The sequence below is a fragment of the Scyliorhinus canicula genome, chromosome 7 (genome assembly GCF_902713615.1).
Source record: "Scyliorhinus canicula chromosome 7, sScyCan1.1, whole genome shotgun sequence".
Lineage (NCBI taxonomy): Eukaryota > Metazoa > Chordata > Chondrichthyes > Carcharhiniformes > Scyliorhinidae > Scyliorhinus > Scyliorhinus canicula.
Window position 1 is genome coordinate 190,289,504 of NC_052152.1, and position 16,678 is coordinate 190,306,181.

Consider the following 16,678-nt stretch of genomic DNA (forward strand, 5'->3'; position numbering starts at 1 on the left):
AGGTGAAGTTATCGAGACTTATAGTATTCTCAGGGGCCTTGACAGGGGCAATGCTAAGAGGTTGTTTCCCCTTGTGTGAGAGTCTAGGACCAGAGGACATAATCTCAGAGTAAGGGGTCGCCCATTTAAACAGAAATGAGGATAGTGAATCTGTGGAATTCTTTATCACAGAGACTGTAGAGGCTAGAATCAAGGATAAGATGTGAAAGTGGGGAGTATCATATCATCAATCTCAAGATCTCAATGAATGGCCAAAATGATAGGCCAAATTACCTACTTCCACTACTATTTCTCATGGTCTTGTGCTTGATGGATCTCTGATGGGTCTCTGGATTACTTTTCCAGTGGCAATATCACTAAGTCACTGCCTCTGCCACCCCACTGCCTTAATCATTTGAGAAGTATTATATGTTGCCACACAGTTATGTGCATATGTTTTAGTCATTGGTGACAACAAAATATAAATAAAATTGGCACTGGTGTTCTTGCTAATTATTCAGTACTTTGTGTTTACAAGATTTCATCTTACACCAGTGCTCAGTTTCCTTCTTGAACATTAGTCAGTTTTGTTCTCTGGCATAAACGTAAAATCAAACTGAGCACAATAAAATCTTACCTTTCTACATTTACAACATATTTTCTTCTAGAAAGTTAGAATGTAAAGACCCTTACATGTAAAACAGTTGCAAATAGCATGGAACTGGGAAGAGAGTGAAAGCTCAAGCAGCCATAGAAAATTAATGTTTCATCCCTTTATGCAAATAAAATATGGGGGACATGGGCAAATAAAATCATATCTTCATGGTTTGAAGATATGATGTGGAGATGCCGGAGTTGGACTGGGGTGGGCACAGTAAGAAGTCTTACAACACCAGGTTAAAGTCCAACAGGCTTGTTTGGAATCACTAGCTTTCAGAGCGCAGCTCCTTCCTCAGGTGAATCTGATTTTATGATAGTTTCTGGTTTTAAGATAGTTTAACTTAGCTCATAGTCAGTCTAGCGGCCCAGACATATCTTATTTACATCAACATCCCTTTTGTCACGCAATCTCAGTCTTCACTCCATCACAGACTGTTCTTTTCCCTCCCCTCGAGGCTCTGCTTGTTTAAAACCTCTTATCCCTCCGACTTTTGCCAGCTCTTGACGAGAGGTCGTCGACCTGAAGCGTCAACTCTGCTCTTCTCTCCACGGACGCTCCCCGACCCGCTGCGTATTTCCCGCATGGCGCGAATTTTTACCACACGTTCCTCATTGTTTTTATGCGGTTACTTAAGCGGCACATTCACCTGTCGTCGTTTAAAATGACTAAAGTTTTGGTGTAAAAATCTATCTGACGTGCGGGTTAACCTACAGCCATCTCCCAGGGGAAGCACGATAGCGGGAAATAAGCGAAATTGTACAAATATTAACACTGGCTAATCGTGCATATAAAATACCTTTGCTCCAACAACGGAAAGGGGGGGGGGGGGGGGGGGGGGTCAAACGTTATTATTTTAGTGTTTGATCTCTTTGTGATCAAGATGTGCTGCAGTTTGATGATGCTGTTCATCGCAAATAATCAGTGCACTCCCACTCCAGTGCTGTGCAATTGAATGACAGTGATCTGATTAACTGGTTACACATTTTATTTGTGTGTGGCGGATCCGTCATGTAACGCACGTAAAACGCAGTTAACATTAGGGAGGTTGTTCACGCTCGGCAGTGACAGAAACAGATGCGAAGTGGTTGGGTGTTTAGCAACAATGCCCCCTGTCCATCGGATGGCAGCACGATGGTTTGCTGAGCAGGATGCTGATGAGGTGTTGATTGCTGTCTGCACTGACACCTTTTCTTCTTCGCCATTATTAATCCGCCAAATGTGTGTGTGTGGCCCCCCCCCCAACACAGACCAGGTCACTCACCTATTCCATCGACACCAGCATCTTCCCCACCGTCAAACCCCAAATACCCCATTCACACCGAATTGAAAGCTAAACACCATTTGGATAAAGTTTGGCGATTTTTAAGCTCGATTCCAGAGAGGAGGGGTAGGAATCAAAAAATCAAATGCTTGGCCGCCCACAGCACTGTCATTCCCAGATAACGGGTTCGAGGAATAAAGCACTTGAGGTCTCAAGAAGCTCTATTCAGTGGCAGGAAAAAAACATCTCTGTCCTTTCAAAAAATCTAAGATTTTCAAGTTTCAGTTTACGACTTACTACGGTTCATTACGTTTTCAAGCTATTTTGATTTTTTTTTAAATGACCTAATTTTGAACAAAAATGCCGAATTATACCATTTTGACGTCCCTCGCTAAAAGTAGCACTTTTATTAATCAATTACTGGTCGTTTAACACATCATTCGTTTTCGATGCTTCTAAAAATAAAATAAAATTTTGCAGTTCATTTACCATTTGCATTCGTTTTCAGGAAAGGCAGGAGAAAAAATAAAGCCACTTTGAGTGGCTTTATCGGCACGCTCAGCTTGCAGCCCCTGCAACAGCACTGTACACAAGTAAACTGCACATTTGATGTTATTTTATCTAAACGCACGTTTAAAAAAATCACGTGTCAATAATAGAGATGCAATCGTTTTGCTAAGCAGATGATATTTCTCCCCTCGGTGCTTTCGTAGCGCCGGAGAAACATCGAATCCGTACGTTTCAAATGAAATTAAACAGTGCCACTGGCTCCTTTAACCCCGTTGCCCCCATGTGTCTGCACTATCACACCTTGCTTTGTTCAAAGCTGCTGCATTCACAACCCTGTGGGGGGGGGGGGGGGGGGGGGTAACCACTACAGTCCCCCAAGCAAATGATCAAAACCCGCACCTCAACATTGAGAGGGAGATGGTACATTTCTCCCCCCCTACCAAAAAAAGAAAGGAAGCAATCGAATGAAAGATGAAAATTAGGAGGATTATTGGCAAATTGCAAAAAATACACGGATCTCCCAGGAAAGGATAACTTAATCAAATATTAAATAACAAAACGTTTTACCTTTTGAATGGTGGCTTGAGTGACCTCCCCTTTCCCCCGCTGGCGAGCTGCTGCAAAGGCCACGGACATGATTGCCTCCCCCCCACCCCTCCCCCTCTTATATGAGGTTGCAATATGTATATATATAAATATAAAATAATGTAATTCCGGATGAGGCTGTGAGCGGTGCAGATGCAGCGCGGTTTGATTGCAGATGACAGCGGTGAGGGGACAGGGGCTGTGCAGAGCAGCGGCTGCAGCTGCTGTTTAAAGGGACGGGGGGGGAAGAGGGGGAGCCCAAACCCCGCCTCTCTGCTCACTCACTGCCCCCCCCCGGTAGTGGTAGCGCCGAAGCGGAAGGGGCGGGCGAGGTGATTCGGCGTTTCGGGGGGGAGGGGTGTTTTTGGATCGGTTGCTTTCGGTTTCCCTCTTGCTTCCGACCCGAACCGAACCATGAGCGCCAGCTACGACCGAGCCATCACCGTCTTCTCCCCGGACGGACACCTCTTCCAGGTGGAGTACGCTCAGGAGGCGGTGAAGAAGGGCTCGGCGGCGGTGAGTATTGCGGAAGAGCCGGAGGCAGAGGCACCCACCCGCGGGAAGGAGCTGCGGCCTTGGCCGCCTGTCTTCAGGGGGAAGCAAGTGTTGAGCTGCAAACCCCAGGCTGTGACCCTCAGACCAGACCCCTGGTCTCAGCTCCCCACTCTGGCGTTTAGGTTGATTTTGTTACAAACATCATTTGTTCCTTTTTCTTTTTGTTACTTTGAGCAGGTATTGTGGCAATAAATCCAAAAACAAAACCAGGAAGGAACTCTGATACTTCAAAACTGCAGAGTCACCGGGACTCCGGTACTCAAGAGATGAGGACAGTGCAGTGCTGGTGAGGTTGCAATTCCCATTGCCAGACCCCCCTGCAACTTTCTATTACTGTAGCCCAGTGAGCCAGTTGCCCACAGTGGTAAATGCCACTCCTTGCGATGCCCAGGCTCCTCTAGTGCCCGCCACCCGAACTGCACCCCCAGCAATTGTTTCTAACCATTGCATTTGATTTTCTTTGGGGGTGGGTGGGACGTTTTCGGATTTAGGAGATTGCAACTTAGAGCCTCGCTAGTTATGATGGATTGTTTGCGAAACTTAAAAACTTCATGTGTTTCAACCACCAACTGGCTCCTGTCACAGTTGCCATTCGTTAGCACTATTCCATGCTATTTAGCAATGAGTTCTGAACTGTTAATGCAATGTTATTCCTAGGCAGGCAACATGATGGAATGAAATGTGTGTGTATATTATATATTTATTGAATCAAAGGGGAGCTTGCACAGTAATTACCTTGTACAAATTCAGAATTGGATAACAGAAATGTTATTCGTTACCAGCAAACTTTGCCATATTTGATTACACTGGAATCATGTTGATACTGCATAATCATCAGGTATTCATCTAGTTAAATCTACATAGTGAATAGTGCATTATAGTTAATCACAGTTTACCGGAAAGAACATTTTAGACTAATAACTAGATATTCCTGATGCATGATGCATTTTGAGAATGTGTTACTATACAAAAACAAAATCTATGTTAAATTTGACTTGGCGGTCAACTATAATAGATTCCAGTTTCTCTTTCGGGGTATTTTAATACAAGTCCCAACATCGGTGTAAAATGTTGCAACTTTGCATTAGTACCAAAATTATGCTGTAAACCCAGAATCTCTTGACTTCTCTCCGGAAAGCCGCAGCGTCAATCCAGAGAGACACAGTATAAACATTAACTTGTGATAGGAACTGTGTTTGTCTGTGAATGCAGCTTTGAAAACTATTTTGCTTTTTACACACGTTGCATTTGCACATTAGTAGTCCTGCAAAATGGTAATGATATTTTGAGACTAACTCTTTAATATTCCATGTGACAGGTTGGTGTTCGAGGAACAGAAATTGTTGTCCTTGCAGTGGAAAAGAAATCTGTAGCCAAGTTACAGGATGAAAGAACTGTAAGGAAGATCTGTATACTGGATGACAATGTTTGCATGGCTTTTGCAGGTGAATATTACTTCCTCTAGTGCTGAGCATTTGGGACTATTTGAGTCACTCAAATCTAATTAAATATTTCTTTACAATTGTTTTTAAAAATCATGATGAACTGTTTGCTCTGGGATCGGTCACTGCTCAGTGCTAAATTAAGCTTCTCTCATCCAAGGAAACAGGCCAGTGCCACACTAGGAAGAGGAATGAGAAACAACTTAGCAAGGACTTTTAAAGCATCCAAAGACACTTCAGAGCAGAATGATGTGGATGTATATTGGAGAAAGTGTATTGGATTTTTCAATGTGGTGCAATGCTGGTAGCCTATTATGGCATATCTGATTTTGTTTGAATGCCATATCTGACTCTGTTTTGAGTTAACTGCAGATGTGTGGGAGTTACTGTCCAATTTACTCTTTAATAACAGTGAACACTGTGCCTCATCGATGCTCTTGCATGGTAGCATAGTGGTTAGCACAATTGCCTCACAGCTCCAGGGCCCCAGGTTCGATTCCCAGCTTGGGTCACTGTCTGTGCGGAGTCTGCATGTTCTCCCCATGTCTACGTGGGTTTCTTCATGGTGCTCCGGTTTCCTCCCACAGTCCAAAGATGTGCAGGTTAGGTGGATTGGCCATGCTAAATTGCCCTTAGTTACTGGGTTATGGGGATAAGGTGGCGGTGTGGGCTTGGGTAGTGTGATCTTTCCAAGAGCCGGTGCAGACTCGATGGGCCAAATAGCCTCCTTCCGCACTGTAAATTCTATGATTCTATGAAAATCCCAGCTACATTTTTGCCCCATTTGACAATTTTTTATTTGAAACAAATCTGAACTTCATTCAGTACCACTAGTTTCTATAATATAGGAGTAGGCATTTAGCCCAACGTGCCTGTTCCACCATTAAATATGATTACAGCTAATCCATTACCTAACTCCACATACCCATCTTTGCCTTATATCCCCGAATACTTTTTGGTTAATCAAAATCTATTTATCTCAAATTTAAAATTAACTATTTAATTAGCATCAGTTATTTGCAGAAAGAATTTCCACCACCCTGTGAAGAAGTGTATCCTAATTGCACTCCTGAAAGATGTGGCTCTAATTTTTAGATTATGTCCCTCGTCCTAAACTCGCAACTAGCAGAAATAGTTTCTCCAAATCTCCCTCTGTTCCCTGGAATATCTGGAAATTTTGATCAAATCACTCCGTAACCATCTAAATTTGGGGAAATACAACCTTAGCTTGTGCAGTCTCTCCTAATGTAACGCTTGGAGTCCAGGTGTCTTTCTAGTAAAGCAAAATGCTGCTGATGCTGCAAATCTGAAATAAAAACAGCGGTGGAAATACTCAGCAGATCTGGCAGCAAGTTTGGAGAGAGAGACCGAGTTAACCTTTCGATTTGAATATGACTCTTGGATTGTGACTAGTCCTATTTAACAAATACTCCCAGTGTGGTACCGTACCAGGGCTTTCTGTAACTGCAGCATGACTTGTCCTTGCCCTCTTAATATTACTAATCCTCCCCCTAGATGCCATTTTCCCTATCTTTCCTGCAAACCTTATAACATGGTATATTTAGTATCCAATCCTGACTGTCTTGCAGCCATGTCATGTCTCAGGAGTGACTATCATTTCATACCCTCCAGTTGAATTTGCACCTGTGGTTCATTCAATTTGTTTCTTATTCTCCATGCATTTGTCTAAAAAAATGCTTATTTAGGCTACTGGCCCCCAAATGCCCTATAGCTCTAATATTTTACACTCATTTCTTATTTTTTTTCCTCCTTTGTATCATTACCCCAATTAGCATGTTTCATGTAAAAATCCAAAGATCATAACACTTGCGAGCCTGTTCTTTAATTTAGTTCCTTGTACTCTCCGAACAAAACCTCTTGCCTACTTTTCATTGTGTTCTTGGTCCCAAAATGGATCATAATAATTGGATTCTTCTCCCTCCCTCTCCAATATTTTTTCAAGCCAGTTTAGATGTTCCTTATCCTGACACCAGGGAGGCAACATACCATACGGCGCATCCAATTTTGTGTGGAAAGAATATTCCCTATAGAACATAGAACTGTACAGCACAGTACAGGCCCTTTGGCTCACGATGTTGTGCCAAACTAGTCTGAAACTAAGATCAAATCAACCTACTCCCAATCATTCTAGTGCACTCCATATGCCTATCCAATAACCGCTTGAAAGTTCCTAAAGTGTCCGACTCCACTACCATAGCTGGGAGTGCGTGCCACGCCCCAACCACTCTGAGTAAAGAACCTACCTCTGACATCCATCCTATATCTTCCACCATGAACCTTATAGTTATGCCCCCTTGTAACAGCAACATCCACCCGAGGAAAAAATCGCTGAACGTCCACTATCTCTCCGTCTCATCATCTTATACACCCCAATTAAGTCACCTTGCATCCTCCTTCGCTCCAATGAGAAAAGCCCTAGCTCCCTCAACCTTTCCTCATAAGACCTACCCTCCAATCCAGGCAGCATCCTGGTAAATCTCCTTTGCACCCTTTCCAATGCTTCCATAGCCTTCCTATAATGAGGTGACCAGAACTGCACACAATACTCCAAATGTGGTCTAACCAAGGTCTTGTACAGTTGCAGTATAAACTCACGGCTCTTAAACTCAATCCCCTGTTAATAAATGATAACACACTATAGGCTTTCTTCATGGCTCTATCCACTTGGGTGGCAACTTTCAGAGATCTATGGACATGGACTCCAAGATTTCTCTGCTCCTCCACATTCTTCAGAACCCTGCCGTTAACCCTGTAATCCGCATTCACGTTTGTCCTACCAAAATGAATCACCGAACATTTATCAGGGTTAAACTCCATCTGCCACTTTTCAGCCCAGCTCTGCATTCTATCAATGTCTCTTTGCAGCCTATAACAGCCCTCCACATTATCCACTACTCCACCAATCTTGGTGTCATCAGCAAATTTACTAACCCAACCTTCAACTCCATCATCCAAGTCATTGATAACAATCACAAATCGCAGAGGACCCAGCACTGATCCCTGTGGTACACCGCTGGTGACTGGGCTCCAGGATGAAAATTTAACATCTACCACAACCCTCTGTCTTCTATGTGATAGCCAGTTACTGATCCAAACGGCCAAATTTACCTCTTATGCCATGCCTCCTTACTTTCTGAATGAGCCGACCATGGGGCACCTTATCAAAAGCCTTACCAAAATCCATGTATACGACATCAACTGCTCTACCTTCATCTATGTACTTAGTTTTCTCCTCAAAGAATACAATCAAACTTGTGAGGCAAGACTTACCCCTCACAAATCCGTGCTGACTATCCTGGATTAGTTGTATCTTTCCAAATGATCATAAATCCGATCCCTCAGGACCCTTTCCAATAATTTACCTATGACCGAAGTGAGACTAATCGGCCTATAATTCCCAGGGTTATACCTATTCCCTTTCTTGAACAAGGGGACATCATTCCCCTCTCTACAGTCTTCTGGCACTATTCCTGTAGACAGTGAGGACATAAAGATCAAAGCCAAAGGCTCTGCAATGTCATCCCTCACCTCCCAACTAATCCTAGGATATATCCCATCAGGCCCAGGGGACTTGTCTATCCTCCGGCTTCTCAAAATTTCTAACATCTTCCTTCCGGATATCTACCTCCTCCAGCCTACCAGCCTGTATCGCACTATCCTCCTCAACAACATGCCCCCTCTCCTTGTGAACACTGAAGAAAAGTATTAATTTAGGGCCTCTCCTATATCTTCAGACTCCATACACACGTTCCCACTACTGTCCTTGACCGGCTCTAACTTCACCTTGGTCATTCTTTTATTCCTCACGTAAGTGTAAAAAGCCTTGGGGTTTTCCTTGATCCTACCCGCCATGGACTTCTCATGCCCCCTCCTAGCTCTCCTAAGCCCTTTCTTGAGCTCCTTCCTAGCTATCTTGTATCCCTCAAGTGCCCTAACTGAACCTTGTTTTCTCATCCTTACATAAGCCCCCTTCTTCGTCTTGACAAGACATTCAAACTCTTTTGAAAACCATGGTTCCCTAACTCGACCATTTCCTCCCTGTCTGACAGGGACATACATTATGGAATGCACTGCCTGTGGAAGTAGTTGAGTCGGAAACATTAGGGACCTTCAAGCGGCTATTGGATAGGTACATGGGTTACGGTAGAGTGATGGAGTGTAGATTAATTTGTTCTTAAGGACAGCACGGTAGCATTGTGGATAGCACAATTGCTTCACAGCTCCAGGGTCCCAGGTTTGATTCCGGCTTGGGTCACTGTCTGTGCGGAGTCTGCACATCCTCCCCGTGTGTGCGTGGGTTTCTTTCGGGTGCTCTGGTTTCCTCCCACAGTCCAAAAATGTGCAGGTTAGGTGGATTTGCCATGATAAATTGCTCTTAGTGTCCAAAATTGCCCTTACTGTTGGGTGGGGTTACTGGGTTATGGGGATAGGGTGGAGGTGTTGACCTTGGGTAGGGTGCTCTTTCCAAGAGCCGGTACAGACTCGATGGACCGAATGGCGGCCTCCTGCACTGTAAATTCTATGATAATCTATGATTATCTAGGACAAAGGTTCGGCACAACATCTGGGCCGACGGGCCTGTTCTGTGCTGTATTTTTCTATGTTTCTATATCAAGTACACACCTTATTTGCTCCTTGAGCAAGCTCCACATCTTAATTATGCCTATCCCTGACAGTTCCTGTTTCCATCTTATGCTCCCCAATTCTTACCTAATCGCATCGTAATTACCCTTCCCCCCCCACCCCCCCCCCCAGTTATAAACCTTGCCCTGCCGTATGTTCCTATTCCTCACCGAATTGTGGTCACTATCTCCAAAGTGCTCTCCCACAACCAAATCTAACACTTGGCCCAGTTCATTACCCAGTACCAAATCCAATGTGGCCCCACCTCTTGTCGATCTATCCACATATTGTGTGAGGAAACCCTCCTGCACACATTGGATAAAAACAGCCCCATCCAAGCTATTCAAATTATAGTGGTTCCAATCAATATTTGGAAAGTTAAAGTCACCCATGCCAACTACTCTGTGACTACAGCACCTATCCAAAATCTGCATTGCAATCTTTTCCCCCACATCTCTGTTATTGTTTGGGGGGCCTATAGAAAACTAACAAAGTGACCGCTCCTTTCCTATTTCTAACTTTAGCCCACACTACCTCAATAGACAGATCCTCCTCAAACTGATTTCTGCAGCCATTATACTATCCTTGATTAACAATGCTACTCCTCCACCTTTTTATCACCTTCCCTACTCTTATTGAAATATCTAAATCCCGGAACCTCCAACAACCATTCCTGACCCTGTTCTATCTACGTCTCCATAATGGCCACAACATCGTACTCCCAGGTACCAATCCATACTTCAAGCTCACAAACCTTATTTCTGATGCTCCTTGCATTGACGTAGACACACTTCAAACCACCTTCATGCCTGCAGGTCCACTCTTGTGACCTTAGTACCTTCCTCAGTACTGCACAACCCTCAACTTCCTGAACTCCAGCAACGCAATCTCCTGGACTATAAATCGGTTTCCCATCCCCCTGCCAAATTAATTTAAACCCCCTCCCCCGAAGAGCTGTAGCAAATTTCCCTCCCAGGATATTGGTGCCCTTCTGGTTCAGGTGCAACGTGTCCTGTTTGTACAGGTCTGACCTTCCCCAGAATGTGCTCTAATTATCCAAGTAACTGAAACCCTCCCTCCTACACCATTCCTGTAGCCACATGTTTAACTGCACTCTCTCCCTGTTCCTCACCTCGCTAGCACGTGGCACTGGCAGCAAACCAGAGATGACAACATGGTCTGTGCTGGCTCTCAGCTTCCACCCTAGCTCCCTGAATTCCTGTTTTACATCCCCGTCCCTTTTCCTACCTATGTCGTTGGTACCAATGTGTACCACGGCTTGTGGCTGCTCCCCCTCCCCCTTAAGGATCCTGAAAACACGATCAGAGACGTCACGGACCTTGGCACCCGGGAGGCAACACACCAACCGTGAGCCTCTACTGTTGCCACTGAACCACCTATCTGTATCTCTAACTATAGAGTCCCCCCCCACAAACCATATCCAAAACGGTATACCTGTTATTGAGGGGAATAACCGCAGGGGATCCCTGCACTGACTGCTTCTTCCCCCTCCTTTTAAACGTCACCCAGCTACCTTCATTCTTAGGAATAACTACGTCCCTGTAGCTTCTACCTATAACAAACTCTGCCTCCCGAATGATCCTCAGTTCATCCAGCTCCAGTTCCCTAACACGGTCTTCAAGGAGCTGGAGATGGGTGCACTTCCTGCAGGTGAACTCAGAAGGGCCACTGACAGTGTCCCTCACCTCGAACATTCTGCAGGAGGAACATTGCACTGCCTTCTCTGCCATCCCTTCCATTTATCCACTTGATAATTACAGAGAGGGGGGAAAAAAACGCAGGTTAGAGGTGGTGGAAGGGTGGAGAGAGGAAAAGAAAAGAAAAGCTTACCTCACCACGCAGTCTTTTTTTTGTTTAGAGGAGGCGGATGGGTGGGAGATACTACCTGTGTAGTGTCTCGGGTTTAGACACCGCCTGAAATATATTAGTTCTAGAAACTCACCCGACAGCAGCTTTCCACAATTCACTCCCCGCAACAGCCAATCAGCGTCGCCGCTCTGCCGCCCTCTGCAGGATATTATTGAATCCTCTACAACTACCACATTATGCTTCCCCATCTGCTCCAATGTGTGATGGTCGGCATTCTTTTTTTTAAATTCATTTTTTCCAATTAAGGGGCAATTTAGTGTGGCCAATCGACCTACCCTGCACATCTTTGGGTTGTGGGGGCGAAACCCACGCAAACACGGGGAGAATGTGCAAACTCCACACGGACAGTGACCCAGAGCCGGGATCGAACCTGGGACCTCGGCGCCGTGAGGCAACCAGGCTAACCTACTGCGCCACCGTGCTGCCCCATGGTCAGCATTCTGACTGCCCTTCTGACAAGTACATTGTACGTGTTTGATCAATTTCTGCGCATCCTTGTTCTCTATTTTACCTGGGTTTCCCTTTCTCTTTACAAAATAGGACACCAATACCATTCTGAATGTGTGCTGCTTTTTACAGTGTGACTGAGGTCTGGAGAAACTGTCCAGATACTACTTTTGCCCCTCCCTATGTGTTCCTGTGTCTCCAACCCACACTTCAGCTCAATGACTCTGAGCCAGGGAGATTAGAGGTGGAAACGTTACTGCAGATGAGTTCACTCTGGACTGTATGGTTCTTCGCAAGCTCCCACACACTTCAGTTCAGACACTCAACCAGCTCTCAGCTCTAACATATTTTAGTCTAGTTTATTTATATCAACTTTCTAGTTGTTTCTTTTCCTTTTACTAACGCATTAAATCACTGGAGAAACAATTCTAATTTTTTCTGCCTCCAGCTGATATGAACTACTCCCCAAGTATTGGAGGCATATCGCAGCACCTCCCTCCCCTTCTGCGCCAAATTCCCAGTCTCGCTTCTCCCAAATTCCCAGGCTCTGCTTACAATGCACACCATTACAATAGCAGTTGAGGCAGACTTTGCATATTCCACCATGAAGTGGAGAAGAAACAAGTTGCAGGAGAATTCATTTCTGCAGCTATCTTGGGCCTGGGTTAATGAAAAGGAGATCTGTACTTGTCTCTGATGCGGTGTTCCACAGTAGCTCTTAAAAACAGGGTTGATTCTGGGGAATTCCTGTATCAATAGGATTTGATCCTGTTCTAAAATTGATTAAGTTCTAGTTTCCCAAAACTGCACGATCCGCTTGGAGATTATTGCAGTTGGAGAACGTGCTTTCCCATTGTTCAGACAGCACTGAGAAAAAGTGGCGGATAATTGACATATCTCAATATATCAATCTTTTTTTTAAACGATAGGCCTTACAGCTGATGCCAGGATAGTCATAAATAGGGCTCGTGTAGAGTGTCAGAGCCATCGGCTCACTGTGGAGGACCCAGTCACAGTTGAGTACATCACAAGGTACATCGCCAGCTTGAAACAGGTAAATGAAGTTTCCTTGTTGTGTAGTAAGGTACAGCTGCTTGCAAAGCTGCTCTCTTTAAGTGCACAGGAAAACTTGTCATGTGTAACCAAGTAGCGATCTGATGATTCTCATTCTGTTGTCCTAGTGCACAAGACTGCAGCATTTGTATTAACCAAAATGCAGTTAACCAATGTACATCCACCTATAAATCAAGTGTAATTTTTATTTTAATGGATCATTTGCACCATGACTCTTTGCTCCATGTTTGAATAATCTGATCAAACTGGATAAGATGAGTAAGTCGTGGGTATAGATCCTATACTTGTCCATCTAGCTACTTGACACCATCATTATCGTCCCAAGAATTTTAAACCTACACCTTTAAACTCTGAAATTTAATGTTGTAGCTCTATTTGATCTCAATTGTATTGCTTAAATTATGTTGCTAGACAAATTATTTTTGGCATAAAACATGCTTTGAAATTAGCAATAATATGTGCAGCTAACTTGTATTTTTCTATCTTATTTACAGCGTTACACTCAAAGTAATGGACGCAGGCCATTTGGTATTTCTGCACTGATTGTGGGTTTTGACTTTGATGGAGCTCCGAGACTGTACCAAACTGACCCATCAGGCACCTACCATGAATGGAAGGCAAGTAGTTTTGCCAAATTTGGTGACCCCCAGTTTAGATTTTGACAAAGTTGGCTCGGTTTTCATTTCTATTCATTTGTTCTGGCACAATGCTTGCTGCAGTCAAACTTATGCGAAAGGTACTGTACTTCCTAGTATGCCAGATGAAGGAAATTGTTGCGAGTGGCCTTGCAGACACCAGGTAGGAATTCATTGCCATCAGTCCAAGCTGGGTTCCGATGTGAGATGGAAGATTTATGTGGTAACCCACTGCCCCATCCAGACCACAAAAAGTGATTTCTGTTTTAATACCTAGCAGAGTGTTGGAAGATGTAAATGTATTAGTCTTTGAACGATTCGGCTTAAATTCAGAAATTTAAACAATGATAGGATGATAACGTAGTTTGAAAACTTTCAGCAGTGAGAACTCTACAAATTGCACACCTTTACACCACTTCTCTTGAATTTAGGCCAATGCCATAGGAAGAAGTGCAAAGACGGTCAGGGAATTCCTGGAGAAAAACTACACTGAAGAAGCCACTGCTACAGACAGTGGTACTATAAAACTTGCCATCAAGGCTTTGCTGGAGGTAAATTATTTTGGTGGAAATATAATGTTAAATGGCTTTCAACATTGCAACCCAAATAGTGTATAAGTGCAACAATACCAATATCACCCTGCAAAGTACTTGTGTGGTCGGGAATTTATCTTAATGCAGCTTTTGTGTTCCTATCAATGTTCCTATCCCCATAAATTACTCTCTTTATTTTCTTTTTGGTTCCCAGTATTTCTAAGTTAATCTTTATACTGCATTGTATTGAGTTTTGGTTCCAAATTTTAAGCCTGAATTTAAAACCCAATAGGGAAATAAAACTTATCTTGTACAAACTGTTTTGTTAGGTTGTACAGTCGGGCGGAAAACACATTGAACTGGCAGTGATGAAGCATGAACAACTCTTGAGGGTAACATTTTTGTAATATTTGTCATCTGCATTGATTGTCTATCTTTTTGTATGTTGAGCTGGTCAACCTATTCCTCATTCAAGTGTTTAAAATCTGTCTCTCTCTTCCTAGTTTTGTATGTCCGTTACATTAATAAACAATTAAGCAAACTCTATTTCCTTCACAGCTTAGCTTGCTAAGAATTCTACATAATTTAAAAATTCTACACTACAGTAAAGTCATCATAGTCCCAGGTGACCATTAATAGACTACTTTTCCCTTTGAGGGGGAGAGCTGACTGGTCATTTAGCCTGAGAATCACCACACCTCCAATGAGGGGCCTGCATAAATAACCTCAGCTGGTGCAGGAATTGAACCCACACTGTTAGCCTTGCTCTGCATCATGAACTAGCTGTCCAGCCAACTGAACTAAACTGGCCCTACAGTAATAACACATGAATTAACCACAGTAAAAGCTCGGCAGACACCCCCCCCCCCCCCCCCCCATGCCTTAAACAAGTAATTTTAAATTCGATCCATTTTAGTGACAGTGAATTGCAGCAATATGATTCAGATTTTGCATGGACTTAATTTTCAGTTATTTATTTCCATTAATCCGCAAATGGAAGGCCACATTTGAACAACCTAAGCAACTTGAGTCTACAATCTTAACAATGTGCACAGCCCAGAGCACGTGTATATTTTTGCTAGAGTCCTTAATTGTGCTTGCATGCAGCAGAAACTCCCAGAAACTTTCTTCCCATCTTGCTGGGAAGATCCAATCTTCTCCTCCAGCTAATGCATACATCTTTAATAATAATAATGATCTCCATTGTCACGAGTAGGCTTACATTAACACCGCAATGAAGTTACTGGGAAAAGCCCCTAGTCGCCACATTCCGGCTCCTGTTCAGGTGTACGGCGGGAGAATTCAGAATGTCCAAATTACCTAAAAGCACGTCTTTCGGGACTTGTGGGAGGAAACCCACGCAGACACAGGGAGAATGTGCAGACTCTGCACACAGTGACCCAAGCTGGGAATCAAATCTGGGACCCTGGTGCTGTGAAGTGACAGTGCTAAAACCATGTGCCCTGGTGTAAAAAAACACAATCCAATGAGAAAAGAGCAGACAAGCAAATAATTGCAATTGTATTTGAACATGTACATTTGGAGACTTAGTAACACTTTTTTTTAATAAATCCTTACAATATCTGTTAATGTGAGCTATAAGGCTCACACAGTTTTAGTATTAATAGGTGGCAAAGTTTAAAATGTATCTTTTGTGTTTGTAGATCTTGAAGCCTGAGGAAATTGAGAAGTACGTTTCAGAAATTGAAAATGAAAAGGAAGAAGCTGAAAAGAAGAAGGCACCAAAGACCTAATGTGCCATTAATTAGACATTAGATATGGTTGTCTTCCCTGGTTATCATTGGTAAAAGCTGAGCATTCCACATTTTACTCATTGTTAATAATAAATGGAATTTTACATTGACATTTTGCCATGTGTCACTTGACTTGTGTTCCTTCTGAAATAGTTGCACTTCTCAACTTGGGGGTTGCAACTAATTTATAATTGTGGGGAAAGGATGCTTGGGTGGATTGGCAATACTAAATTTCCCTTTAGTGTCCAAAAAGGTTAGGTGGGGTTACTGGTTATGGGGATATGGTAGAGACGTCGGCCTAGGTGTCTTTCAGATGGTTGGTGCAGACTCAATGGGCCGAATGGCCGGTTCTGTACTGTAGGAATTCTATGAAAGCACACCTTATATGGTTTCAATTTAAAGAACAAAAAAATAGTTGGTCTAACTTAATTGACCTCAAATAATTAATTTGATCAGTCTTGAATGAAGTCTATATGGAACACTGACAGTGCAGAAGGAGGCCATTCAGTCCATCGAATCTGCACCGACCCTCTGAAAGAGCACTCCACCCAAGTCCACTCCCCTGCCCTATCCCTGAATCTTATAACCCCATCTAACCTTTGGACACTAAGGGCAATTTAGCATGGCCAGTCCACCTAACCTGCACATCTTTGGACTGTGGGAGGAAACCAGAGCACCCGGAGGAAACCCACACAAACACTGGGAGAA

General features: G+C 43.6%; 2 protein-coding genes across 6 annotated transcripts in view; one reads left to right on the plus strand and one right to left on the minus strand.

Annotated features, from left to right (window-relative positions):
* The window catches only part of LOC119969636 (calcium-responsive transactivator-like), a 98,690-nt gene extending 95,605 nt beyond the window's left edge, over positions 1 to 3,085 (minus strand). For 4 of the 5 annotated variants that reach the window (XR_005461432.1, XM_038803539.1, XM_038803540.1 and 1 more), the window contains exon 1: positions 2,979 to 3,085. Coding sequence is in view for 4 of the 5 variants with exons in the window: in XM_038803539.1 (XP_038659467.1) it covers positions 2,979 to 3,047 (69 nt within the window). In the remaining variant the exon portion in view is untranslated. Of the gene's footprint in view, positions 1 to 2,390; positions 2,658 to 2,978 lie in introns of those variants that run through there. The other variant, XM_038803538.1, reaches the window with a different exon arrangement.
* A 214-nt stretch (positions 3,086 to 3,299) lies between these two features.
* On the plus strand, positions 3,300 to 16,082 carry LOC119969637 (proteasome subunit alpha type-7). Its single transcript, XM_038803541.1, has 7 exons — positions 3,300 to 3,512; positions 4,870 to 4,996; positions 12,904 to 13,028; positions 13,543 to 13,665; positions 14,115 to 14,234; positions 14,546 to 14,608; positions 15,881 to 16,082. The coding sequence occupies exons 1-7, from the start codon at positions 3,411 to 3,413 to the stop codon at positions 15,968 to 15,970; spliced, it is 750 nt and encodes a 249-aa protein (XP_038659469.1). The 5' UTR covers positions 3,300 to 3,410; the 3' UTR covers positions 15,971 to 16,082.
* Positions 16,083 to 16,678: the final 596 nt, after the last annotated feature.